At 40.5% G+C, this 27200-nt stretch overlaps 1 protein-coding gene across 2 annotated transcripts; it reads right to left on the bottom strand.

Annotated features, from left to right (window-relative positions):
• Positions 1 to 409: 409 nt before the first annotated feature.
• LOC103066669 (solute carrier family 22 member 15-like) lies at positions 410 to 26939 on the bottom strand. Of its 2 annotated transcripts, none has more exons than XM_025165851.2 (12): positions 26670 to 26939; positions 21598 to 21744; positions 19293 to 19425; positions 17348 to 17512; positions 14125 to 14254; positions 11961 to 12182; positions 9703 to 9843; positions 8714 to 8802; positions 7218 to 7326; positions 5120 to 5192; positions 2936 to 3099; positions 410 to 2059 (listed from the first exon to the last, which is right to left on the bottom strand). In XM_025165851.2, exons 1-12 carry the CDS (start codon positions 26751 to 26753, stop codon positions 2056 to 2058), a joined length of 1461 nt encoding a protein of 486 aa, XP_025021619.1. In that variant the 5' UTR covers positions 26754 to 26939; the 3' UTR covers positions 410 to 2055. The 2 variants fall into 2 exon arrangements, with proteins under 2 accessions (XP_025021619.1, XP_007426944.1); XM_007426882.4 differs by having other exon boundaries at positions 2941 to 3099.
• Positions 26940 to 27200: the final 261 nt, after the last annotated feature.

Below are 27200 nucleotides of genomic sequence, written 5' to 3'. Positions count from 1 at the left end.
CCCCATTTTATACTGTGGTCACAGTTTGTCTGGAAAACCACTGTAACATTAATTGCAAGCATGTGTGTTTCAGCTGAGGACTGTTTTATCAGTGAGTAAATAAAACAGCACAATTGAAACCAAATGCAGTCTTATTTCATATAAGGCAGAGGGACAAATAGGATTAGGATAAGAAGGTTGATTCTTTTAGCAGGGTTTTTGTTTTGTTTTCAAATTAACCACATTTTTCAGTTTGTAGGGTAAATCAGCTCCCCAACTACTGGCAGCTTCTGTTTCTGCTGGCTACATTACCCAAGGCTTGGCTGCCCTTCCTGTCCTTATTACTAACAGGCTTAAATGATTTTGCTGTGCAAACACAAAGAGCAAGATGTTAGCATTACAGAATGCTTTAATAAAAAATACAAAATCGTAGCATGACAGTATGAAACCACTGCATTTATTAGCCATTTTCTACATAATTGAAATAAAAGGGCAGAACATGACATGACTTTTTGCAATAATAGGAAAAACTGTCTTCACAATTCACTTCTGCTTCCATAGGAACAATATTTTTCTTAAGATTTTATACTGCATTTTATTATAAAAATATAATTTATAAAGTTTTCCATCATGAGCAATATTAGATATAAAAACTAATCATTTGTGTTTAGAATGGCACACACTGACATCTAGAATAGTTCTATCAAGTATATTTTACTTCCAGCTTATAAAAATGGAATGCAGAAAGTCTAAAAATATCTGAGCAGTCTCACCATGTTACTAGAGACCACTGAAAAAAGGTATATAGTTATTTAAGCCACAATAAATATTTCAGGAATCTAGGTTTTTTGTTTGTTTTACTATGCTTATCATTTTCTTTTAAATCTGCATGTAATTTTAAATCATAACCTGTAAATGTAGACCCTGCCACGTGAGTCTTGGCTAGGAGTAAAAATGATCTGAAAGACTGACAAGTTTGCCTGAATCCTCAAAACAGCTGACTACTGGCCCTGGAGAAAGCAAACTGTCAAAAGAACATTTTAACCTCTATATTTCCACTTATAAATAAAAACAAACGCGATGACAAGAAATGGAGTTGCCATGTATTACATTCAAGGAACTACGAATCAAAGAAAAAATGGCTGTATGTAAGGCCTCAAGCGTTTGTGGTGTACAGGCGCTTGTGTGGTACTTTAAGGTGGATCAGTTCCATAACATCCATTTCTCACACTTCTGTTTATGCAGGAGTTTTGGAAGATTCATGGACAATTTTTAGGAGCAGCTATGATTTCCTTTAGCGTTAGAGGACTGCAGAGCTTTTCATATGTGGTAGCAGATTTTTAGATTCGATACCTATCTTATTTTTACTTGGGTACCTAAAAATGATACCTACTAAACATAAATCATACAATCTGACTACTGACCTGTTTCTTAGAGCAAATAGGCAATACAGTCTCTTTAATTTATACTTCAGTTAAGATATATTACAGCAACTGTTAAAACAGCACCAAGTCACTTCTTTGGTTTTTATAAATATTGTAGACCATCCTAAATCATTAATATAAAAATATTGGCAACAAGACTCTGTAAAAATTAAGAACCAAAGCAAAACTGAATATTCCAGGCGTGAATCCAATCTGAAGATACTTTAAGCATCAATGTACTATTAATTTCAATATGCTGAGCCCAGAATACCGCAATTAACTTGGTCATTTTTCTGTCTCCTTGTTTAGAATTATAATCAAATCCCCAATAATTTATACATTTAAAGAATAATTATCCTCTTTGTTTACTGAATGAAATCACCAAGTAATTATGAACATCTTAAAACATTCAGTTTATAACATTTGAAAAATCTGTTTAGGCCCTTACATTTCTCATTAATTTTTACTTCTCCCTCTCCACATCTTCACAGGTTATATTTACATGAGACATTGATCATACTGGAAATATCAAAATAGGTTTGAATGTCGCAATGTGGTAATCTTGATGGCAGCATACTTCAACAATTGAAGCGCTGTTGAAATTTTCAACCAAGATATTTTTTGCAATACTAAAACTTTTCTTCTAACTGATTTACCTGTTAAACAGATGGAAAAATCAATTAGAATAGTTGCTACAATAATAATTAACAAAATACCAATTTAATAGGCTACAGAATTAAAAAGCAAAAGAGTTCCTGCCTGTAAGTTCACATTCAAACACAAATTACACAAAAGAAAAAAAATGGGGAGGGGAGAGGAGAGGAAAAACATCATTCTTCACGTTACATATGGTAATTTCAACATTATTATCTGAACTTCATAATTGGACAGTCCTCTTATCTAGAATCCAAAAATTGTTATAGTTTCACAGATGGTAGATGGCACAATGCAACTCCATTCAGTTCTAAAATGATTAGCTATTAGCACCGAGACACTATTCATAAGTAATAAACAGTTACTGATAAAGTAACATTTTCCACAGGGGGTTACATTAAATATTTGTAGCTTTCCAGTGCCATAAATTAATACCATTCTTTTAAAACTAACCATAATGAACTTGCTGAAATCTATGATATTCAGCGCAACAGATACATTAAGACATTTCACAATTGCAAAAGGTTTTATTAGCCATGTTTCTATTGTAAGAATATCTTCCAGATAACTAGAAGAGTAAATGGGAATTGGGAAACCCTGGACTCTTCACGCTGTCAGATACTGAATAATCTGTTGTAGTTAAATAAAAGTGAGCGAAGTGAAAATGCAGCGAGACAAGACTTTTGATTGGCATCTCCTTTCCTATACATTGATTTTTTTAAAGTATGTGTTCATTTTGGCAATTCATTCTTTTTCAATAAGAAAATCATTAAATGTATGGATCTGACACCTAAAAAGAAATGTATTACAAATGTATTTCAAATAAATGAGACAGATTTCCAGTAGCACAGAAGACACAGAAAAATAATCGTGTTTACTCTGCCTTTTTTTTTTTAAGTATTTGATAGACAGGCATCTGCAAATCTTCAATAGTCTCTGCAATCGGTTTGTTCAGAGTTTCTGGAAGTAGAAGTGTCAAGAAACCAGCTGATAATCCACTGATTCCAAAAACTACAAATGGTACAGATGGACCAAGAGATTTCTAGAAGGAATCAATTAAATATCTGTTATGAAATAATATAGATAGATAAGAGTTATTAAAGAAAAGTCTTGATTGTATTGGAGTGATATATAAATGAGATGAATGAATATCACCTTATTTCTTAATTCATATGTTTAGCACAGTTATTTGAAAAAAAAAATACACTGTTTTGGGGAGTGCAGAAAACAGTCCCAAAAAAGAGACAAAGGGACAATGAAAAAACAAACATAACAATTCAATGTCAGAATTCAAAAGTATGTACATACCAATCTCCTTTCTTCTTAACCTTCCTTAGAATCACTCCTCTTCCCATACAACATATGCAAATATACATATATAGTCCATAGACAAGAAAAATACAAGTAGTCCTCGCTATCTGACCACAATAGGGACTGGAATTTAGTTCGCTAAGTGATTTGTTCGTTAAGCAAATCAGAGCTAATTAAGCGAATCACATGGCCATTAAGCGAATCCAGCTTCCCCAATGGACATTACCAGAATTCACTTAACGACCATGGTGATTCACTTAATGCATCATAAAAAGGTTGCAAATCGTGATCACGTGACTGCGGGGATCATAAAGCGCTTTTCCCAAGGCTGTCATGACTCCGGATTGTTGCTAAATGAATAGCCATTAAACAAGGACTACCTGTACATACAAACTATATTTCATATCCAACGAAATCTGTATTCAGAGATTATGAGATAATAAAAACCAATTTTTATTCAGTGCTGAAAAGCAGAGAAATCAAAAGCTCCAAGGGTTTGATAATGAGAAAAAGATCAAAAGTGAAGATTTGAGGAAGGTTTTCTGCAGGTAAATTCAGGGGCAGAAAATCTACTTGCTATAAAAAAGCCTCTCCCACCAGCTTCCCAGTCTAGTTCCTTGCTCAGATCCAGACTAGACCAATGATCTACAATTGGATTTCTTGAAGGGTTCATTTTTATATACAGTGATACCTCGGGATACGAACGCCTCTGCTTGCGAATTTTTCGGGTTACGACCAGCTCTGGCCCCAAAATTTTACCTCGGTTTGCGAACTCCGCCTCGGGGTACGAGCCATTTTCCGCCCGTGCCACGTGGTCCGCGGCCATTTTCTGCCCGTGCCACGTGGTCCGCAGCCATTTTTCCGCCCGTGCCACGTGGTCCGCGGCTGTTTTTCCGGCCCTGCCGCGTGGTCCGCGGCCGTTTTTGCGCCGCGCCGGGCTGTTTTCGCGCCGGGCCGTTTTCACGCCGCGCCGCACCCGGCCATTTTCGCGCCGCACCACGCCGCGCCCGGCCGCTTTCCGTGTGGTCCGTGGACCCCAGAACGGATTAACGGTAATTACATTGAACCTTATGGGAAATTGCCTCGGGTTGCGACCAAATTCGGGCGGAGGGCGGAACGGATTAACCGGATTTACATTGAACCCTATGGGGAAATTTGCCTCGGGGTGCGACCAAATTCAGAGGGCGGAACGGATTAACCGGATTTACATTGAACCCTATGGGGAAATTTCCTTCGGGTTACGACCAACTCGGGATACGCCCAGAGTCACGGAACGGATTAAGTTCGTATCCCGAGGTACCACTGTAAAAGCAGCCACGGGGCGGGGGGGGGGGAATGTCAGAACTGGATGAAAGCAACAGGTCAAGAAATGGGACATTTAATCCTTTTCTCTCTGCCATATTTTCACCTTCCATGGCAGCTCCACTCTACTCTCAGGCCTCACTGGCTAATCCTCTGGTCATAATACATCCATACCGGCTTTCAACTTCCCATAAACATAAGAATGCTATGCATTTTATATGTGTATCTAAATCTTAATCAGATTTATTCAAATGTACTTTGGTATATTTAAAAATGTATTAATCACATATGATATCACTATGACAAATATTGGTAAATACAATCCTGCAAGATTTGCTTAACCATCACATGTTAGTATTATCACATATGAATGACCATTGCTGGTTAATTGATTTGAATATTTGCTTAAACAGGGTAGACCGCAGGAAGGGGAGAAGAGTATTACTTACCAAGGAAGGAACAAATGGAGCCAAAATTCCTCCAAACCTACAAATCATTGAGCATACACCCAAACCAGCATTTCTGTTTTAAAAAAGAAATACCATTGTCAGTATTTAAAAAAATGTTTCTAAGGAGAACCAAGAGTGATATACTGTTTTGTGCTAAATGACACATTGTTTTGTTAGGCAAATGAACTGCAGCTGTTTATAGTTCTCAACTGAATTTAGTTTATAAACTGGATCTATCAGACAATCTCATTTCCTGATCTGATGTCACCTTCCTATTATTTCCACCACCACCAAGTATGATTCAATATTACCTTCTGGAAAATACTGTTTATACTGCAAGTATTTCCTTAAATACAAATCATGAGAGTTGAACTCTACCTCTACAGATTCAATGGAGATGCCTGAGACTGTCTTGCCTGATTGTCTGGGAACAATTTGAACCTGTTAGTCCTGATAAACTGAACAGGACCTCGGAGTGGTGAGCACAGCCACCTGTGTTTTAGATCCATGTCCCTTCTGGCTGTCAAGGCCATCAGGAGGTGACATGTGGTCATGTCCATGTGGTGGTAAATGCTTCTTTGTGGGAGGGGTGGTGCCATCTGTTTTGAAAGAGGTGATTATCCCCCACTTCCTCAAGAAGCCATCACTGAACCCAACAGAACTGGACAATTTTCATCCAATGTCTTCTCTTACTGAGAAGGTTGTCAGTCTGTAGCTCCAAAGGGCCTTGGACAAAGTTGATTATCTGGACCCTTTTCAATTGGGATTCAGACCTGGTTATAGCACTGTAATGGCATTGATCACATTTGTTGATGAGGTCTGGCATCCATCCTGGCTCTCCTTGATAGTCAGTATCTTCAATACTATCAATCATGGTAGCTTTTTGGACTGATTTAGAGAGTTGGGAGTGGCAGGCAGTGTTCTCCTTTGCCCAGGATCCATTGCAATTAGTGTTGGAGTGGGGAGAGAGACTGAGCATGAAGGCTCTGCTTTGTGAGGTCCCTCAGGGCCCTACTCTCTCCCCACTCTTGTTTAACATCTACATGAAGCCACTGGGAAAGGTAATTATTATCACTTTCCATCTCTGATTCTGAATGGGGTTGTACTCCCTCAGGCAGAGCTGGTGCATAACTTGGGGATCCTCCTGGACTTGCAGTTCCTGCTTAAAGAGCAGGTGGCAGTCATGGCTAGGAGGGACTTTGCACAGGTTCATCTTATGCACCAACCATGCCCATTTTTGGATTGGAAGGCCCAAGTCATGATGACTAATCATTTCCCAATTGGATTAATGTATCATGCTCTATATGGGGTTGCCCTCAAAAAGCATTTGAAAGGTGCAACTGTTCCAAAACGCAGCAACATGGGCAATTTCAGTTGCTTCACACTACACTCATGTGATATCTGTTCTGTGAGCTGCACATGACCACTAGATGGCAACAAAGTATTATATTTACATTCTTCAAAGTCCTGTGCAATCAAAAAAATATTTTCAAAAGAGGACAGTAATTTTAAAGTGACCTGCAGTGTGCAATATTATCTCAAACAAGTAAGAGTAAATAGCAGAATCCATATTAAGGGATACCATTAAAAGGCCAACTTATGACCACAAGACAGATAAAGATTTCTTGTAGCAAGCAGAGAAAGTAAATCCAGACAACTTTATATTAAGAAATCTGAAAGTAATTCTAGATAGTGTAAGTAAGATGGAATATCCTTCCAACCATATCTTTTTTCTTTCCTTTAAATCTTGGAGTGCCTTGCTACTCCCGGTTTTTCTCCCAATGTTTTAGCATTAACAGGGAAATAACTACACACCTTAACTTACCACCATTCACACAGAAGAGAAGAGACAGTTTGATCATTCTGAGAAAAGACAAGCCGTATCTCTTCAAGAACATTGCTCCAACCATCTCTTGAAGCAAGAGATTCTTATAAAAGATACTTTTTACAGACAACTCTAATGTGTAATTCAAGAGCCTGAAATTTTGCATGCAATATGTAACTGCTGATGTCGTTTCATGTGGCTTATGTATTATTGTTATTAATGTGAGAATTTGTGGGATTGGAAATAAATATAACAATTTCAATGTCTGCTTACCTTACCACTGTTGGATAGAGCTCTGAAGTATAAATGTATACAATGTTGAAGGCAGCACTTACAGTTAATTTCCCATATAAAGCCAAAATTCTGGGACTGAAGAAAAATCCTTAAATAGAACACAAGACAATTAAACAAACCTTTCCATCTCCAAATAAAAAACAGTAGAATAATGGGCATGTCTATTCAGAAATAAACCCCACCGAGGTTCAGGCAGATGTACACCTAGTGTAGATAGCAACCTGCAATTGGCACAAACAGGAAAACAACTGTAATTAAAAAAAATTCCATTGTTGACAGGAATAGGTGAGGTTGGCTCGGAACAAGGGAAAGACCTGCACATGATCTGGATGACATCTCCAAGGCTACAGATTCCTGCTTCAGAGAACTGCAATTCTGGCTACTTCATTTCAAGGCAGCTTTCAATTATTACCAATAAATGGGACTACCATTCATTTAAGCAGTAAGAAAATACTGAACTGTTCTGTAAGATCACTAAAACAGAAGGTTATGCAAAACCATTTTACGAAATAGCCATCTGAACCCACTGCTTGAAAAATTCAAACTTTGTCCAGTCATCACCAATAAAATCAAGATAATACTTACCTATACCTGAATTTCTCGTATATGCATTGTCCACAGAAGACAGATGTTCACAAATATACATCACGCATTGAGAAATGTTTGCTTGGGGTTGCCTGCCAGTGAGGAGGGACCATCTTATTGCAGCCCTATGGAGGTGCTTCCCAGCATGTGGGTGAGGGAAATGGGGAGGGGGAGCTTGCTCCTGACACCGAGCACACTAATTCTTTTCAAGATGTCTTGATCAGGAAATCTGTAAGGACGTTTACTTGCATTCAAGCATTTGCAACTGCACAGAGACTTCTAACCATGCATAGGTAGACCAGGCAGACGGAGGCTACCAAAATAGCCATGTCACTCAAGTACCTTTCTTATGAGAAAAAGCTAGAAAGCTTGAGAGTCTTTAGCTTGGGGAAAAAGACAACTGAAGAGGGAACATAGCTAAAACGTATTAAATCATGCACAGCATGGAGATGCTTTTTCACTCTCTCAAAACAATATGACCAAAGGTCATCCAATGAACATAACTGGAAAGAGATTCAAAATAAATTTTAAAAAGCAGTTCTTCACACAGCCCGAAATTAATCTGTGGAATTCATTCCAAGATGTAGTGATGCCCACTAACCCAGATGGCTTTAAAAGGGGATGAAAAAAATTCATGGAGAACAGGTTTATCAAGCACTATTAGTCTTGAGATCTCCAGAGTGGGAACATCTGCTTCTAGCAACAGCAATAATTTTATTCATCTGAAAAAGCTATCCTAGATTTGGTTTTCAATTCAAATTTATTTCAAGTTTATTTTTTAAAAATATATACATCTGGTTTGATATTAACACACTAGAAGAACTTGTCTTTTAATAAGATTATCTATACAAAGGAAAATTTGAGGTTTGCTTCAGAAAGAACATACTTACCCCTGTTATTTTCTGGTAAGCACATGGTAAAAACGCAGGCAAGGCCTGCAAATATCAAAAAAGCAGCTGTACTTTTACGTCTTCCTGACCTAAAAGAGAGCACAAGCTCATACTGGGATTTCTACAAAGATGCAATATTTAAAATATTTTTAATATTCCATACAAGAGTGAGCAAGTCTAAAAAAAAACCCTAAAGTGCAGGAGGGCAGGCATTCACTGACAGAACAATGCAGGGAAATAATAAATATTACATTTTTGCCATATTTCAAGAGATGAGTCATTCATGGGTAAATAAAACAATAACCTTTGAAGACTTAAATCTTACTCTGAGATACCTTACTGATTGCACAAAGTGTATTTCCTATACTTCTGAAGCCAATAGGCTTCTAGGCCCAATCCAATATGCCGGCTCTCACCTTTAAAGACCTTACTGGTGCAGGCCTGCAACTCATCAGACAACACCTTGCCAAAATAGCCCACTTGCTTGTCTGGTCCAGTTACTTAGAGAAAGCCTGTGGCGGATCCCATCCCATGCATGGGACGCAGACCAGGCAACCAGCCTTTTCAGAGGAACCCTCTCAGCCTGAAGGAGAGTCACTACAGGCATTTTGAACACTAATCAAAGCAGCCTAGTTCCAGCGGACATTTGGCCCACAGTTTAGTTTAACTGAATAGTGCCTATGAGATATTATATCTCTATTTACTATTTTAATTACCAATATTTAGTGTCTTGTTCTTGTTTTAAGTTTGTTATAACCCATCTACAGTCTACTGGGATTGGAGCAAACAAAAAGCATTGTAAAATAAAAATAAGTGTGATGTATTAAAGTCATCATTCGTCATTCATGTCAGCATTTCTGAGCAGATTTGATACATTATCTACTCTGAAAACATATGTAAACAAATTAATATATCAGAAATAAATTCAACAGCTATGTTACTCTATACTGTACTATCTAGTTATAGAAATGCAAAGTTATTAATCTTACCAAGATTTCTCAATGAAGAACATGCAGAGTGGAAATGCTGGAACTTCTACAAGGCCAGAAAGAGCCACATTTAAATAAAGATTTCCTCCTAATTCACCAGCATTCAGTGTCAAACCATAATATACAAAGCTGCACACATACCTAAATGTATTAATGAAAGATTGAATTGGTTATTTTAATCATAGAGTATACCCCAGAAGATCACGTAAACTTTATTTACTGCATACTAATTGAAGAAAAATTATATAATAGAAAAATACCAAACACATATTTACTATATATTAATGTATATGCTCAGTTTCTATTCTGACTATTCTGGTTTTATTTTGAGACAAAGTATCTTATGACATAAATGGTTTAGATCAACTGGTATTTGATCCAAAATCAGTTTTAAAACAACTGGAAAATGGTTATTCAAATGTTTGTTCATTCACAATGATCAAACAGGAAAATGTTTTTCCCACTGATTTCTTTAGGTACTTTTAACATTTGGAACCCATTGAGAAATATAATTCTGAAATTTTGTCTAGGTTGTTTTAAAATAACTTGGCAAGACCAAAAGAGATTTTGATAGCCATCAAATAACTATTCCAACCATTCCATCACTGCTTCTCAACTGTGAAACCACCTCTGTAAGCATTCTTCAAATACACCAATAAGTGCCATAAATACAGGTAGTCTTTAATTTATGACCACAATTGGGATTAGAATTTCCATCGCTAAGCAATGTGGTTGTAAAGCGATATGTCATGTGACCGCATTGCTTAGCGACTGCAATCCTGGCAATTCCCCTTGCTGTCATTAAGCGAATTTCACCAATCATTAGCCAAGGACCCACCACAATCCAAGCCATTCTGGGCTTGGTCCCTCCCAGCCCTGAGCCTCAGTAAGATAAGGGACTGCCTCCAACTCCCCCCACCTACCTATCTCCCCCATCTCTGCCCTTTTGGCTGCCCTGCACCCTCCCTTGCAGGGCGGCAAACAGTTCCAAAACTGCATGGCTCTGGGACTGCTTATCATACCCTGGGAAGCCACAGCCACCCCAGCCCAGTCCCAGCCATAGTCGCCCTCATTGCCCTGCACTCCAAGACTCCTGCCACCCAGCACTCCATCACCCCAGCTCCCCTTGCCATCTTCTTGTTCCCGCTGCTGACAAGGTGTGCCCAGCCTGGCCCTTCGCACCAAGAAGCCCCTTTGCGTGAAGCCGGCAAAAGCAAGCCCCTTTGCAAGCGGTTTCTCTGGTGAACAATTCCTACATGTGGCTCCCTGAGCCAACCCCCAGCCCTTTCCCATTGGGAGAAACCACTTCCTGCCTTCCCCATTGGCTGGCATTCTTATTTGCACTGCACTGCTGGGTCATAATAATAATAATGGCAAGAGCGACTGCGGCTGGGCTGGGGTGGCTGGAGCTTTCAGGGGCGTGGCAAGCAGCCCCAAGCGGTTTCTCCAGCAATCACTTCCTACATGTGGCTCCTTGAGTCAACCCTCGGCCCTTTCCATTGGATGAAACTGCTTCCTGGCAGTTTACCTGGGACTCATCAGGAATACGTATTTTATTAGGTACTATCTTTCTATAGAAAGATCTGTGGCTACATATGCCTGATGAGTCCCAAGTAATGATGCAACTGGTCACATGCTGGTCAATATAAGTAATATGTCATGCAGGATATACACTGCATAGAACTAGAGAAATCCCCCACCCCACCGTTAAAAGGGGGCTGGAAGTCATATAAATCCTCGTAAATGAGGGCATGACATATGTAACTTCCATATCTGTGTGGTCTGAGAGTGTATGAAAAGGTGGACCATATATACTATTCTAAAGATAAACTCTTTGTCAAACAATATCATTTGACGGTTTTATCCAATTAAAATATTTTTGTTTTTAAAAAGGGAACCTTGAATTTTAGCTCTTATTCATATAACTCTTAGCATATATGACTTAGGAACGTATAAATCAGACAAATCCAAATGAAAGCCAACACAAAATTTGCTTACTGTTCTTGATCATGGTATCTCTTTAAGATTTGTATCATAATTGTTACTGAAATTTGAAAAAGGGAACAAAAATCCAAATTCTCTGCCTGTTTTCTGAAGTGATTCCCCATAACCAGAAAACAATCTTTACCTTTTCCACTTAATATTATTCTGATTACTTTGAAATTTATTTATCTATGTAGTCCATAATTATCAGCCAAAGCTGTTATTTTTACATGGGATTAATTTAGGTAATGTCAGAATCTCTTTTTAATAATCACCAGATATACATCAAAATGACAGTGCGCCATCGAAGGACTGGTTGCATAACCAGATTTAGGACACCAGGTGTGGAATCGTCTTTCTTTACTGCTCCTTTGCATGGCTTCAGTTTCACAATCAGCCTGTCTTTTCCATTATGAAGAGCCATGTATTGCAGCACACTTTCTGCTTCTGCAGTTCTGCCTTGGGAATATAACCATCTTGGTGATTCTGGAAGCATGCTGAAAAAAAGAATAATGAAGTACAAATATGTACACTTACAAAGGTTGAACCTGATTCTTTTTAAATCTACATACTGTACTAACAGAAAAGTTTATTCAGTAAAAGTTTTACAAAGTTTGATGAAAGGTATGTAACACAGAAATCTGGTATAATATGAAACACATTTGCCAACTTTTAAATTTATTAAAACATTTATAAACCAGTGTGGGAATAATAGCTTGAGTTATTCAAAATTAGCTGACATGAAAGAAAGCATGGACTTCATTTAATTTGACAAGAGAACTGCAACTCACGTATCTTAACTGTTTGTTAAACTCACTCTGATTCTAATGTAACTGCAGAGACCCAGGAAAGTGGCCTCGAAGCAAATATTTAGAAACTGTTATGTAAGCAAAACAAGACAAAGGCATTCCTTAAATCCTGGGAAGGGAGAAATTATTAACAAGAGACTCAGGTTGGCCCTGCCAGACTCACTGGGATATATGAGGGAAGGGAGGAAAAGCAGTATCTGGCTTGCAAGATCCTGTTACTAGAGCCTACGAAAGTCCAGTTCTAATGTTCTTGCAGAGTTGATTTTTTGGTCTGGTCTACATTGTGGGGCTGACGGTTACTAATGCAGTGGTATTAATTCATAAAAGATAACAATACATATGTGAAGAGAAAGAGAAAATATCTCATTCATTTTAAGTCTAATTTTGCCCAGGGAGTTTTTTTTTCCCAATGTTATTTGTACATCACTGTTCCCATCTGTTACCCTGTTACAAATCAAGCATTTTACATGACTGGCATTTACATAAAGTTGTACATTGCTTCTCAGACTGTATGGCCAGCCACAATTTTCTCACCATAGTTTACTGAACAGCTATAACGGATAAATATAAACCTATGGGTAGGTTTACGCATCATGCTAAATCCAAAACAAACTATTCACATTATGGCTTAATGTATAATATCAATCAGATCACTACTTGTTTCTAAAGAAATTTAAAAGGTGTAATGAAAGGAAAGTTTCCTTGCTCCCAAATCATTTAGCACAGGAATATGCAACTAAGCTATGCACAATGCAGCAGGGGCCACACTCCAAGACAGGGACAGTTAGAATTCATTTCTGGCACAGTTTCACAGGTTTCATGACAGGGAGATTCTGTACAGGTGAAGGGATACATTGTGTCCTCCTTAGGCAAAACATTTTGCGCCCTGATATTCAGGAGGTCTCCCATACTTTCCAAAGTGATTTTTCATGGGTTTCCAGTGGCTTCAGGAGAAAGTGAAACTCTTCTCTCATGGGCACATTATCCTAGGCTATAAGTCTTCATAGTAAAGAGATTACAGGTAGTCCTCGATTTACGACCACAATAGGGACTGGAACTCCCATTGACAAATAATGCGGTCGTTAAGTGAGGCACACCCAATTTTATGACCTTTTTCCATGGTCATTAAGCGAATCCAGCTTCCCCCCATTGACTTTGCTTGTCAGAAGCCCGCTGGGAAAGTCGCAAATGGAGATCACGTGACCCCAGGACACTGCAAATGTCGTAAGTGTGAGGACCAGTCATAAGTCATTTTTTCCAGCACCGTCGTAACTTTGAACAGTCATTAAACAAATGGTCGTAAATCGAGGACTACCTATAGATGCAGGCCAGTGTCACTCATCCTTGCTCCCTCTTTGGACTGTTTTCACCATGATGATATGGTGTGTATCAGAGATAGTGCTTGTTAAGCTAACTAAACTTGGCTTTATACTAGAAAACATGAAACTTATTTGCAGCGGTCTTTTTTAGAAACACATTGTCAAGCAAACTAAATAATCTGCTTAAAAATTCCTCTAATCTGATTTTAATAAGAATACAAGAATGTCAATGTTTTATCTCTTTAATGTTATCCTTCCAACTTTGGGTTAATATTTGACACTTATCTACTATGTATACAATTATTACTTACAAAGAAAGAAGAAAAAAGAAAAGCCCTGGAGAATTTGATACAAAGGCAAGAAGACGCCAGTCTCTTATGTAATACCCCAGTAAAGCATAAACAGCTATACCAACGGCAAATGTCAAATTTGTCAGCGAGCCTGAAAATACAAGCAAAAACAAGGTATTTTATAAAATGCTGATAAAATATCTTAGACATCTCAGGAGTACGCCCATATTAACAACGTAACTTTATTATGCTAGTCATAATAAATGATAATATATAGGTTTATAATTTATACACTTACAATCATATTAATTACACATTCACAAATAAATAAACAAAAATCAATAATTAAATCAATAATTAAACCAAATATTTGTAAAGAATCATTACTCATTTTCATACATAATAAATATAATAATTATAATAATCCCTATAAGTTACTCATTGAAGTCCATATTAGTATCTTTGTGGATTTGTCAAATGGCAACAAATTCAGATTAACTTATTGCAGAACAGTTTGATTACTGTAAGTTAATCGTATGCTATGTAAACTGTTAGTTTCAACCTTTTTTACTTTAAGAAATTAGATTCTCCTTGTTTAAAAATATAACTTTAGGCAGATAAAATAACAATTCATGACGAGCAACAAGCTTAAAAAGCTAAGCAAAGGTAATGCCACAAGATCAAGGTATCTAGGACGCCTTAACATAACACTCTAGATTGGGATGAGAGATACAAAACTAAAGAACAGAGCAAAATCATATTTTTCAACATTATTAGCAATTCCAGCGACATTTATTTGGGCATAAAATCTCACGGACCTCAGTACCATGTACTCTAAACCTGCAATCCAATGCACATTTACTGTAATAATTAAGACAATGGAACTCACTTCCATGCAACTACAGGTAGTCCTTGTTGAATGACCCCCCTGTTCAAAGTTACGATGGCACTGAATGAGGGAGGTTTACGATGGGTCCTCATAAGTTGCGGCTGTCACAGCGTCCCCGTGGTCACATGATCACAATTCAAGCACTTGGCAGTGTAACATTGAAAGTTACATTGCAGCAGCCTGCAGTCACATAATCACCATTTGTTACCTTCACTGCTGGCTTCCAGCAAGCAGAGTCAATGGGGAACCCAGCAGGAGGTCGCAAATGGCAATCATGTGACTGCGGGATGCCGCTGTCAGGTTCAGCCAGCGCGGCACTGCTAGGAAACCTGGCCAGCCACGCTGAGCCAATTCTACCGCCCGCTCGCAAGCCGGGGAAAAAGAGGAAGTGAGAGCCGCGGCTGATTAATGGGCCACCTGCACCCGCTTAACAGGAAACCACAGAGTGGATGTTTTGTATCCACCCTGATGAGCGGTGCGTGCCAAGACAAAGAACGAAGCCGCGAGCCGCGGAAAGGAGATCACTGCGTGATCAAGCAAACCCCAGTTTTGCGCGCAACTGAAAGGACCCTGAGGAAACAAACCCACGCTGGAGGGGCAGGCAATCAAGGGACAATGGGATACTGGCTGAACCTGCCATCTGGACCATTAAGGAGGATTATTGGGGCACCGACAAGCCACAACATGTAACTTGACGACGGGGCGAAACGCGGGAAGGGGAGAGCTATAAATTGTAACACAAAATGTGCCAAGCCAGTCCTGGCTTTGTTTGTAGCTGTTGCGTTATGCTTCAGTAAACCTCTTTTGTGAACCACACGTGTCACGGGAGTTTCTCTTGACGAACGGGGCATTCCTTACAGCCGCAACCCGCAGGATTCAATTAACAATGGTAACTGGGACTGCCATTGTAAGTCGGCTGGGTCAGGTGATGTCACATTTTACAACCCTATCACTTAGTGATGAAGTTGTCAGTCCCAATTACCATAGTTAAGTGAGGACTACTTGTATACGTAGGACTGGTCTACATGTCAGCTTAATAAACTGAATAATTAAACTGAAATTCAGGCTTCCAGAACCCCTATTAGACATGAGAATTATAGGGAAAAATGTTTGCCACCTAGTCTACACATTGTTAATTTACACTACATAATACAAGCACAGCTCACAATGTACAGTTCAGAACTATAAGCTTAGTAAGACACTGTCGTCATGACAAAACACATCATCAATACTACTGTGAAAGCAGCAGGTAACAGTACTCTCCCTCTGCCCCTTGACTAACTTTTAACTGTCTCAGATGGCTCTATGTCTAAAACGTAATAAACCCCAAAGCACCTGAAACGGCAGGCTGCAACTGGCAATGGAGCATCTCTCCAACCTCTCAAATGTCAGCTTATCAGGAAATCACAGATACGCCAAGATAACTTAACAGGAGAAATAAATCATACAAGGAAAGTAGCCAAGAGCAGGAGATAGAACAGGAATAGATAAAATGGAAAGTGCTTTGGGAAAAAGAAATCAAGAGAATGTGAACACAGGACACTTGTTATATTTTCTAAAAGGGAAAGGGAGAGAGGAGAATAATATAGAACTAGAAAATGCAAAGAGGAGATATTTTTCAAGATATCACCTTAGTCCATATTTTTTTACATTGTAACCATCAAATATAACTCAAAGTTTCCTTTTTCAAGAAAAAGATCAGACTACCATGAGATCAAGTTGATGTGCCTGACATCTCTTGATCACAGTTTACAGTAGAGGCTGTATCAAAACTTTCCCTCAGCAATGAAACTTCCATTGCACTCCTCTCCATACCATCAAAAATGCGACAGAGAAATCTTAAACCTCCAAAGATGATTTGGTGGACACAGAGACCAAACAAAGCAGAAAAGCAATTTATCTATACAGTAATGTCTAAAGCCCTCTACTATATAGAGGATCTTGTAGTGGTTTATCATCTTTTCTTCTGGCAGCTATAATTTCTTGACTGATAGATACATTTGAATACAATTATGAATTCTGCTAAAATGTACGGTAAAATAGGGAAATCTGTAGTGTTATGATGGCTTATTCTTCAGAGATTATATTTATTCCACAGTTACCTAATTCAGGGTATGCATGAGGAACTGACCCTTTATTGTTTCCTCAACAGAGTTTCTTCACCAGCTCAGTAGGGAAGAGGAGGAACAAGAGTTAGATTGTATACCTTCAGAAAGGATATTTTTAAGTCAATGGCATTTAAACTAAAAATACTGATATTCCAACCATAAATAGCTTGTAAACAAAAAGAAATTAATATGCTAGAATTTTAACAATTGTGTTTCTTTTATCATGAGTTAAGTTCTCGTATCTTACCTGTCACTGCCCAGAAAGATTTTCCTACATATTCTTGTGTCAAAACAAAAGACACTAGAGACATGCCACCATTTGTAATTCCAACAAAAAACCGTGATATTGCAAATATTTCATAGTTTGGAGCAAATGCTGAGACATATCCAAAAATGACATCAAAGAAAAGCCCTGCACAAAATATATATAATAAAGAAAAATGATCATGGTGCAATCCAATCATATCTAGCAACTCTACTATACAGGATGGCAAACTTACAAATGAAAAACACAGAAAGGAAATTACCACCAGTTTTTTTCATATTGGTTGAACTTTTACTTTCACAGAAGTAAATTATTATAATATCTTAATATCTTCTAAGCAGACAAATATATATTCCAGATCTTCTAAAGGTACTCTGAAAAAAAAGTAACCTTCCTAATTTCCAGTTATAAAGACATAAAATGTGCAAGATGGATAAGGCAAAATATTGGAGCTGCAATCCCGATGAAATATATTTCAGATATGGTGATATTAATCCTGAATTTAAAATATTGTGGCAAGAAATCATTAAATGCTACATTTATAAAAGAGCGTGTCACAAGATGGTTATACTAGGTCCTATTAAAAAATACAAAAACATTAGTTCTTTATGACATACTTCATTGCTTTCGATGTAAATCCTATGCTACTGATGCCTAATAAGAATTGAATCTCATTATATAGGAGACTTTATAGGTTGTACTCAGCAGACTGTGCCTAAAACCAATGTTCCTTCTAAAACTATGCCAATATGCGGCCAGGCGGCAGTCGTGGCACACCTAGTCTTTGCTTGCTTCTCCCGCAACCGCCTGGGTTCTCTTCCAGGTATTGCGAGCAGCTGCTGTTCAAGAGCTGCATTTCTGCAGAGAGACAACTAGAGGCCTGGGGAGGGGGTGGGGGGGCACAAGGGTGAGGTCAATACTGCTGCTTATCAAGCTCCAAGCACTGAGAGCCAAGCTGGGGACTGTCTGTTGGAAGGGCAGGTCCTCACTTCCCCATCCAACATTCACCCACTCAGATGAGTGTGCACACACATACACACAATCCACTCTGCAGACCTGCACTGCCCTCAACACTCTTCCCTTGCCTCCTTCAAGCGCATATGAACTGAGAAACATCCACGCCTGCTGACTGCAAAAGGCCACTGGGGGTCCCTGGCTAAGCCTGGCAGGGAAACTCAGCAGCACCCCATCCACATCCAATGCTGGCAAGGCTGCCATCCAAAAGAGGCCTCCCAGCCCCAGCCTGGCCCGGAAGCACAAGCTCCTGGCCTATGCTTGCAAGGAGCGGCTCCCTAAGATCTCCTACCTTGCAGCCAGGATTTGACTGGGGACAGAGCTGGACTAGACCAGCTTCTGCTGACCCCAGAAATAGTCAGCTGCTAAAGCTTGCAAGAATCTCATCTGGAGCTTGAGACATGAGCAGCCTTGCTCAGCAGCTGCTATCTAAAAATGTACTGCTTCTGAACATGGAGGATCCATTTAGCTAGCAAGGCTTGTGTTTATTGAGAGGCCAATTATCTCTGGGCTGCCAAAAATTAGCAGCAGTCACATGGACCAGGACACATCTCTGCTTCCTGTTGGAAATGGGCTCTGAAGGCACACTGCCCTGTGCAAACTGGAGCCTTTGAAATTCCTCTCTTTGATTTGTGTGGGACTAATTCTCAGTTCAACAAACCTGGCCTAAAGAAAGAATCCAGTCATCTTCCTTTGCCTGTGACTCCAGGAATTTAAGATCTGGAGAGAAATAATTGGGCTAAAGGTGCCCCAAGCAAGGTTCCCTCTCTGCTGCCCCCCAACCCAGCCCAGGGTTGCTCAGGCCATCTCGACTGCTACTCAGAAGGTACCTGCTTTCCTGGCTTAAAGGGAAGGCTGGAGACAAATCAAGTACATCCATAATATACAACCACCATAATATTCAACATTTTACCTGCTAGATATACAGGCTTTCTGCCCAGTTTATCTGACAATGGGCCAAACAGTATATTTCCAATAAGCAACCCAGCAAAATACAAGGATGAGGCCAGGTTCACTTTGTATGCTTCATGCTTGATTAAATACCACTGTGGAAGACAAATAAAGAAGACACCACTTTCATTTAAAATACTGTAACACCAGTGATAACCTCTAATCATAGTAAACTCCCAAAGCTGCTTTCTCCATTCATTTTTCTTTCAGTGAGATTTCATGAGCAGAAATAATGCTTGCCAGGAAATAATCAACTGGGGGAGGCAGGAATTTATTTTTGGAGGTAAAACACTCACTCAGGGGTCAATTCTCAAGTGGCTCAGAATGTTTATGAATTACACTGACATATAAAAAACTGAATTGTAAAGAAACAATAAATACATAATAATAAATAACAAAGAATAAAGAATAATATAAATGATTTTTTCCCCTAACAGATTCAGCCATATGCTATCATATGATTTCGGTTACTGTAACAAGTAGTTAGTCCTCGTTTAGCAACCCCAATTGGGACTGGCAACTCTGTCACTAACCAAAGTGGTTGCTAAGTGGGAAATCATATGACCATGACTGTGCTTTCCTTTTCCCCACTCCCCCAACTTTTAGAATGCTCACCCTGGCGCTGGGATAATTAGTAAGAAGGGAATTAATATTTGTGTTACATTCATTGGAGAGGAAGGGATTAAATGAGAGTAAGCAGGCACAGGGAAGGGGAACAGGTCAGGCACAGGAGAGTTTGCCTACACAAATTGCTTGCTTTTTTCCTCCCCCACCTTAGCAGAGCAGAGAGATTGGAGAGAAAGGGATTAGAAGAGAGCAAGAGGCAAACAATGGGGAATACACTGGGCTGTTTGCGTACCATGCTCATGGCTGCCGGCGCCAGCACATTGCTTTCAATGTGTATTCCCCATTGTGTGCCTGATTACTCTCTTCTAATCCCTTCTTCTCCAATCTCTCTGCTCTGCAAGGGGGGGAAAGAAAAACAATAGGTCAGGCACAGGACAATGCATGCCGACTGTAATGGTGATCACGTGACTGAAGGACACTGTGAAAGTTGTAAATATGGGCATTGGTTGTAAAGCTAGTTTTTCAGCACCATCATAACTTCGAACAATCACTGAATGAGGCAGTCAGTAAGCGAGTACTACCTATATTGGGTAGTGAATTGGGGCCCTTTGTTTTGGGTGCAGGGGGAGCTCCCCTCTTGGAAATATGACAAGGCAAGGGCAATGGAATGGCTATAGTTATGTAAGAGACCCTGATGACCTTCAGAGGAGCTGCCCCACAGATAATCAGTTGTAAGACTAGGCTCTAGGGATCAGATGGGATTGCTGCTAACACACCAGCCTCCCTGCCTGAGCTACTTGAGGCCATGGCTGGATTGGCAGTGGAGTTCCCCAGACTAATGATACTGGGGGATTTTAATCTGATCCCTCTGGGCACAGGTTCAGAGGTGACTCATGAGTTCATGGCCACCATGGACCTGATCCAGGTGCTTATAGGGTCAACTCACAGTAATAGTCACACAATAGACTTTGTTTTTATCTCAGGACAATGGCAACATGTTCTGGAGCTGCCATGGCTGGATCATTTTTTTTTTTTTTGCCCTTGAGTTCTCTGCAGCCACCCCTCATTGCAGGGAGGAAAGACCCATTTGATTGGTCCACCCCAGGCATCTGATGGATCCTGCTGGGTTTCAGAGGAACTTGGGGTTGTTCCTGAGGCTCTGATCCATGCTTCAACTGAGGCCCTTGTCACTGTCTGGAATGAAGGCATGGCCATGGCCTTGGGTCACATCATACTTATGTAGCTTCTCTTTGCCTGTACATCCCAGAAACCTCCCTGTTTTCCTCAGAAACTCTGGAAGATGAAATGACAGAAGAGATGCCTAGAATGCTACCAAAACAAGATGAGGAGTTCATCTGGTCAAGCATATATTTATAAGTTTGGTTCTTACATAAAAGGCTCCAAGCACAGTTTACAATTATACTACAGGAAGTTCTACAATTCTATACATATGACAAACCCCTGTATGCTGATGTAGTATAGCATTGTCCCTTAGAGCATTTACATTTCAATGTCTTGTACCTGAATAGGCCAGTATTTTGTTCTCCAAAAGGACTTGCACACTATGCTCTTCTTTACTATAGCCCACTTAACTGGTTCTTTTAAAATATACATTCAGCCACTATGTAATTTGTTCTAGGGAAGAAGAATATATCTAAACTACAGAAAAATATTAACTCACGGCAACAAAACATACTTGCCTCTGTTGCTATAGAAGTGAAGTTACTGGCAAACCTGACATGTTTTGCAAGAGCTTCGGTATTACTCAGAATCCCTTCTTGGTCAAGATGATATTCTGGCACAGCTCCCACAAGCACAATAAGCATAGACTGAAAGGCAACAAACACCTTAAAAGGAAAACAAAAAGAGATGACTTTGGGTAGACTAAGATCTCACTCTCTCACACATGCAGATTTATATATGCACCACAGCAAAAATTTTCAGGGAAAAATACTGAAAATATTTCATATACAAATTGGTCTAACATGCAGAGTTCTTAGCACACAATATGAACACTGCACTAAAATATTATGATCAGTGCCACATATATTCTTCCTAAGAATAATCTGAAAGGTATTATATTTCATTGTTATCCAAAATATACTACCTGCCGAGAGTCCAATGGGAGTATAGTGGGAGATACATCTAAGGATGTTACAGAACTCAGTGATGTCAGCCTTTTGAGATAGGCCAGGTCAGGAAACAGAAGCCACAAGAACTACTGGACCTCTATGTTACTGTTATAAAGTATAATATTAGAAAAGCCAGACAGAATTTCTCTTTCTCTCCCTCTTATAAGAGAATCAGGTGGGACAATCAAGTTTCTTCCTGACGTTCCTGTTTTTCCAGGCTAAGCTGATGCTTTCATAATGGGTGTTCATATCATCAAGGCTAAATCCATACTCCTCTAGAAATCATCTAAAAATCACTGGGTCTAATTTTTTCCTCAGTACCCTCCCAAATAATAAGTTGCAGCCTCCAACTGAGCTATAGAGAGCTATAGGAGTTTTACTATCCTTCTGGAAGATGAAATGTACCAACTTTTGCATACATTCAGACTATCAGTTCTTAAATACAGTACCTACTTTAGTTAAGAAACATTTTCATAACTCATGCAGGTAGTCCTTGGGTTATGACGGCAACTGGGATCAGAATTTCCATTGCTAAGCAATGTGGTCGTAAAGCAAATGTCACATGACCAGACTTAGCAAAGACAATCCCCCCAGTCCCAGTTGCCATTGTAACACGTGACTGGAGTCCTAGGCAAGCAAGCCGGCAGGTGAGAACTGCAGGTAGGTGGGCTCTTCTGAGCATGGGCAGACCAACGGGGACCATGGGCAGGCACTATAGAGCCCAGGCAAGCGGGCGGGTGCTATGGAGTACAAGATCCATGGGATCTCATATTCCGTAGCAGGACTTCTTGGGAGAAAAAGCAGCAGGAGCGACTTACAAGAGCAACTTGCAACCTTCCCTGCCAGCCTTTCCATTGACTTTGTGTAATGGTATGTGAGAAGGACCTTGGGAGACAGGGTGGAGAGATGCTGCCTAGGGAATGGTCACATAAGAGACAGCATAGCCCGAGCAGGACAGCGGGAGGGGCAAGAGGCTCAGAAGGAACCCTCCCTAATTTCTCAGGCTGTAAAGGAGACAGCAGGAGAATTGTACTTTCAGACTTGCAAGATTCTGTCAATGTAGCTTTACAATAAAGTAGAATTAGCTTATCTGGTTGTTTCCTGTTTGGTCTACCTGGTAAAGGCTGACACTCTGCTTGTGGGAAGCCAGCAGGGAAGGTCGCAAATAGTTATCACATGACTGTGGCTCGCTGCAATGTTGTAATCTCAAGAGGTTTTACAAGCTTAAAGAAATAGTTCACCCAGGCCTGTCCAGGTTTATCCCCATTACTTTGTCCTATATCCTATATTTCTCTGAAATGATATGTAGGTCCCTTCCCTTAAATATTGCTTCTAGTGGGACTTAGGAAGCGTGCCTTTTCCATAGCAGCCCCTACCCTGTGGAACACCCTTCCCCCAGCAGTCTGGCAGGCCCTCACCCTTTTAGCCTTCTGGAAGACCATAAAAAGCTGGCTCTTCCCTAGGCACTGGGGTAGAGTGAGATGGAAGCCTGTGGATGATTTGTTGGGTGCATCCCAGGAGGATGACTGAGGCGCTAAGTTTTTTCCTTTTCGTTTTATATTTTTTTAACCGTTTTGGGGTTTTATTGTTGGTGTGAGCCACCCAGAATTGTGCTCTAAAATGGTTGGCCATACAAATCTTTTAAATAAATATATGATAGTTTTTATTCTCCTCTATGAGGCAAAGTAGAATGCAACCATTGGTGAAGCTGTTTGAAGGAAAGCAGGGCTTGCTGGGCCTACTCTCACTGAGATAAATTCTGCAATCAGGTGCATTTAGTCACTAACCAGAAAGCAAAAAAGAGGGATTACAATCCTTGAAGACAGAGTAAGTTTCCTAATCATAATGATAGGTATTTCAAACATTTCACAGGCAAGTTTATCAAAAACCACCAACCTCCCCCTGCAAGAAAACTACTGACTTCCCAACTCTGCTGGGCAAAGCTGCAATTCCAAAAACTGAACTTTGTTCATGTTTAGTATAATACTATTTGCATATTAGGAAATATTTCATAACTTTTTAAAGGGTAAGGGTAAAAGCTCCTGCTGCATCTATTCTTTATGGCAGGAGTTCTCAAACTGTAGATGAAACACACACACCGTGGCATTAGCAACTGGGGAGGGGGAGGGGGCATACTTTTTTAAAAAAGCTGATCAGACTTATACACTGCCAAAACTCACTTCTGCTTTATCTGTAGGAGGAAAGCCCAGAGTGAGTTTTGAACAATTTTTATTTATTTATCAAATTTATATGGCTGCCCATCTCATAAGCACTCTGGGTGGCATACAACACTGAGTTAAAAAACAATAAATATATAAAAGCAATCATGATTAAAAATATAAAAATGCAGAAGGCACAAGAGAGGATGAACATTAACTGCAGTAAGGGAGCCACCTCAAAATCTCATTGGTCCCCTGGGACCCCCAGGCCTAATGACATAGCCAGGTCTTGAGGGACTTCTGGAACATTAACAGGGATGGAGCTACCAACTGATAGATGATGAAGATGAATTTTTAAAATATGTTGTGTTGAGATAAATATCATCTATCAGAGGTATCCCAATGGTAATATTGGAGTGGAATAAAAAATTAGAGGTTTCTGTATTGCCTAGGCAATGGGAGAATGTCTTAACTTCTATAGCAAGAGTGTCAATGGACTTTAAACTATGACTTATACAAAAAATAATAATATTTAGAATGTACTGGACTCTATATTTGTATATATTTGTATAGAAAAGGATTGTCAAAAACAGCATTTTGTTGTAAGGACAATGCCTTTTTAAAGCATATGTTTTATGGAATGGTATGTGTATATTTAACAAGGAAAAAGGGGGGAGGGGGAGGAAAGAAAAAAAAGGAGGGAAAGATTATAGAATATATTGAGGTATGGGAACCTAGCTAAGGTTCAGCATCATTCATTTGGAGGAGTTGTTTACATTTGATCATAGCTCTGATACAGAAGTAGGCTACAGTGTCTGAAATCCCTACCTCCTGGTCAGCTAGCAAGAGACCAAGGTAATCAGCCTCCGACCTGCCCGGATTAATGTATTACACATGGGGAAATATACATGCAGTATCTCATAGGTTTCTATAAAAAGCGCAATGCAGCAACGCGTGACCCACAGCTTCAATTTCCCCCTCAGCAAAACAACCAAACCGCAGCTCTTTTGGTATGTTATAGAACTTTCGCTCCAAAAGGGCAGAGGGGAGGACATTACAGTGAGCAAATGTAAAAGCTTTTCTGGTGTTTTGGGGGTTGATACTGTACAGGTAATGTTTGGGAGAAACACTTTTTTGTGGGTTCACTGAATTAATATATGGTGGAGCCTGGCTAAGATCATTTTGCAGGGCCATATCTCTGGCACGCTGCTGGAACGATACTTTGGTCTAATCAAATCCCATTGGAATCAATACATTGGGAGAGAATCCACAATGGTTTAGGGTGGCACCAAGTAATTTTTGCCAAGAACTCTGGAATTTGTCTTGAATAGTCAAAGAAGACAACTTGGGTTGAAAATTAGTTTGAGCCAATAACTAATACTTGCTATTTAGGCACGAGTTTTAATTGGAGCCTTTCCAGCTTCAGCCTTAAGGGTTGAGTTAGAAACACGAGGGACCAAAAACAGGTTCCTCAGGAAGCTTCTAATGGTTCTAAATACTTATATGCACATATTTGGAAGCCATACAGCAGTGGTGATATTACTTTGGCCTCAAATACTTTTCACCAACCAGGTATGTTATTACCTCTTATCATGTGGAAACAATATGGCAGCTGCACTTCTTCTGACCTTCTCTTTTAGGGACTGAATTTGGGGCCTCCATGATCCAGTGGTATGGAACACAGTTCTGAGGTATTTGAAAGCCTGAACTTGTTCAACATCGTTCCCATTTATTTGCCTCCTGTGACTGCATCTAGAAGGCTTCTTTGAAAAGACCATCATTGGGGGGGGGGGGTTATAATTATTAATTAAACCGTTGCCTATGCAGATTGCCTAGGCAATACAGAAACCTTTAATTTTTTATTCCACTCCAATATTACCAATATCAATAGACGATCCCTCCAGTTTTGACCGCAGCCCTTCTATTTCAAATGACGATTCTAGTCATGCAAATAATAGTATGATGCCTGGGGAATTCTGGGAGTTGAAGTCCACACATCTTAAAGTTGCTGAGGTGGAGAAACACTGGCTTAGAATATAGAGTACACACTGCCATGTGAACTGGGGATAACAGCTTCTGCCCCAACGCTTTCCAAGTGATGCTACACCCTCCCTCCACATCTGCCTCTCTCCCTCCCCGTCTGAATGCTGCCAGGAGAAACAGCCACCCAAGAAAGCTGCTTCTTTACGACGACCACCAAGTCCAAGAAGACGCTCGTCGCTCCCGGCAAACACGGGAGCCGAGCCTGCCCGCTCCAGCTGTCTTCGCGGCCCCGCCCACGAAGGAGGCGCGCGCGCGCTTCCTGCCACACCAGCCACCGTAGGAGGGCGGGCTCCCCCCCACGCTCTGCCCGTTGCCCCGACGACGCCAGCTACGCTCCCCTCGCCCCCCCTTGCTGCGTTCGACGAGTGGGAAAGGAGGGGGCGGCCAACCGACGAGGGCGGCAGAGGAACGGGGAGCTCCCCCAGCCCCCGCGCCCACCTGTAGCAGCACCAGGAACGCGGCGAGTTTCTTCTGCCTGGGGCCGAACTCCCCCACCAGCCCAAAAGCCTCATCCAGGTCCATGGCTCCGCCGGGTCACCCCGCTGCATCCCCGTCACAGTCCCCGAAAGCGAACGGCGGGCTCTGGAGCGCTGAGCTCGCTTCTCCTCTCCTCCGTCGCTGCCTTCCGGAGATGGTGAGGTGGCGCGCGAAAGGAGCGCTCGAGGCGGCCTCTGCCGGCCGTTCGCAGGCAGAGCAACGGCCAGTCATCGCGGGGGCGGGGCTGGAACGCCGGCATTGAGTACGGCGTCCCGCCCCCGCTTCAGGCGCGCGGAGGACTCTGGGAGGCCCTGCCCCGCGCTTGCGCAGGACGCGCGGCCGGTCGTGTTTGGCTGCTTTCGGGGTTACGTGGCCTCGTGACTGGAAGCAGCCTGGTCTCCAGGTGTCTTTATTTCGAATGAAAAATCAGGTGCTATAACTGATAATGGTTATTTATGAATACCAAACAAAACAACAAAGCAGCTGTGTTAG

Source organism: Python bivittatus, unplaced genomic scaffold (assembly GCF_059951505.1).
Source record: "Python bivittatus isolate LINGU-HERP-01145 unplaced genomic scaffold, Pbiv_v1 ctg000400_np1212, whole genome shotgun sequence".
Lineage (NCBI taxonomy): Eukaryota > Metazoa > Chordata > Lepidosauria > Squamata > Pythonidae > Python > Python bivittatus.
The sequence above is the reverse complement of the archived record's forward strand: the minus strand, read 5'-3'. Positions and strand labels throughout refer to the sequence as shown.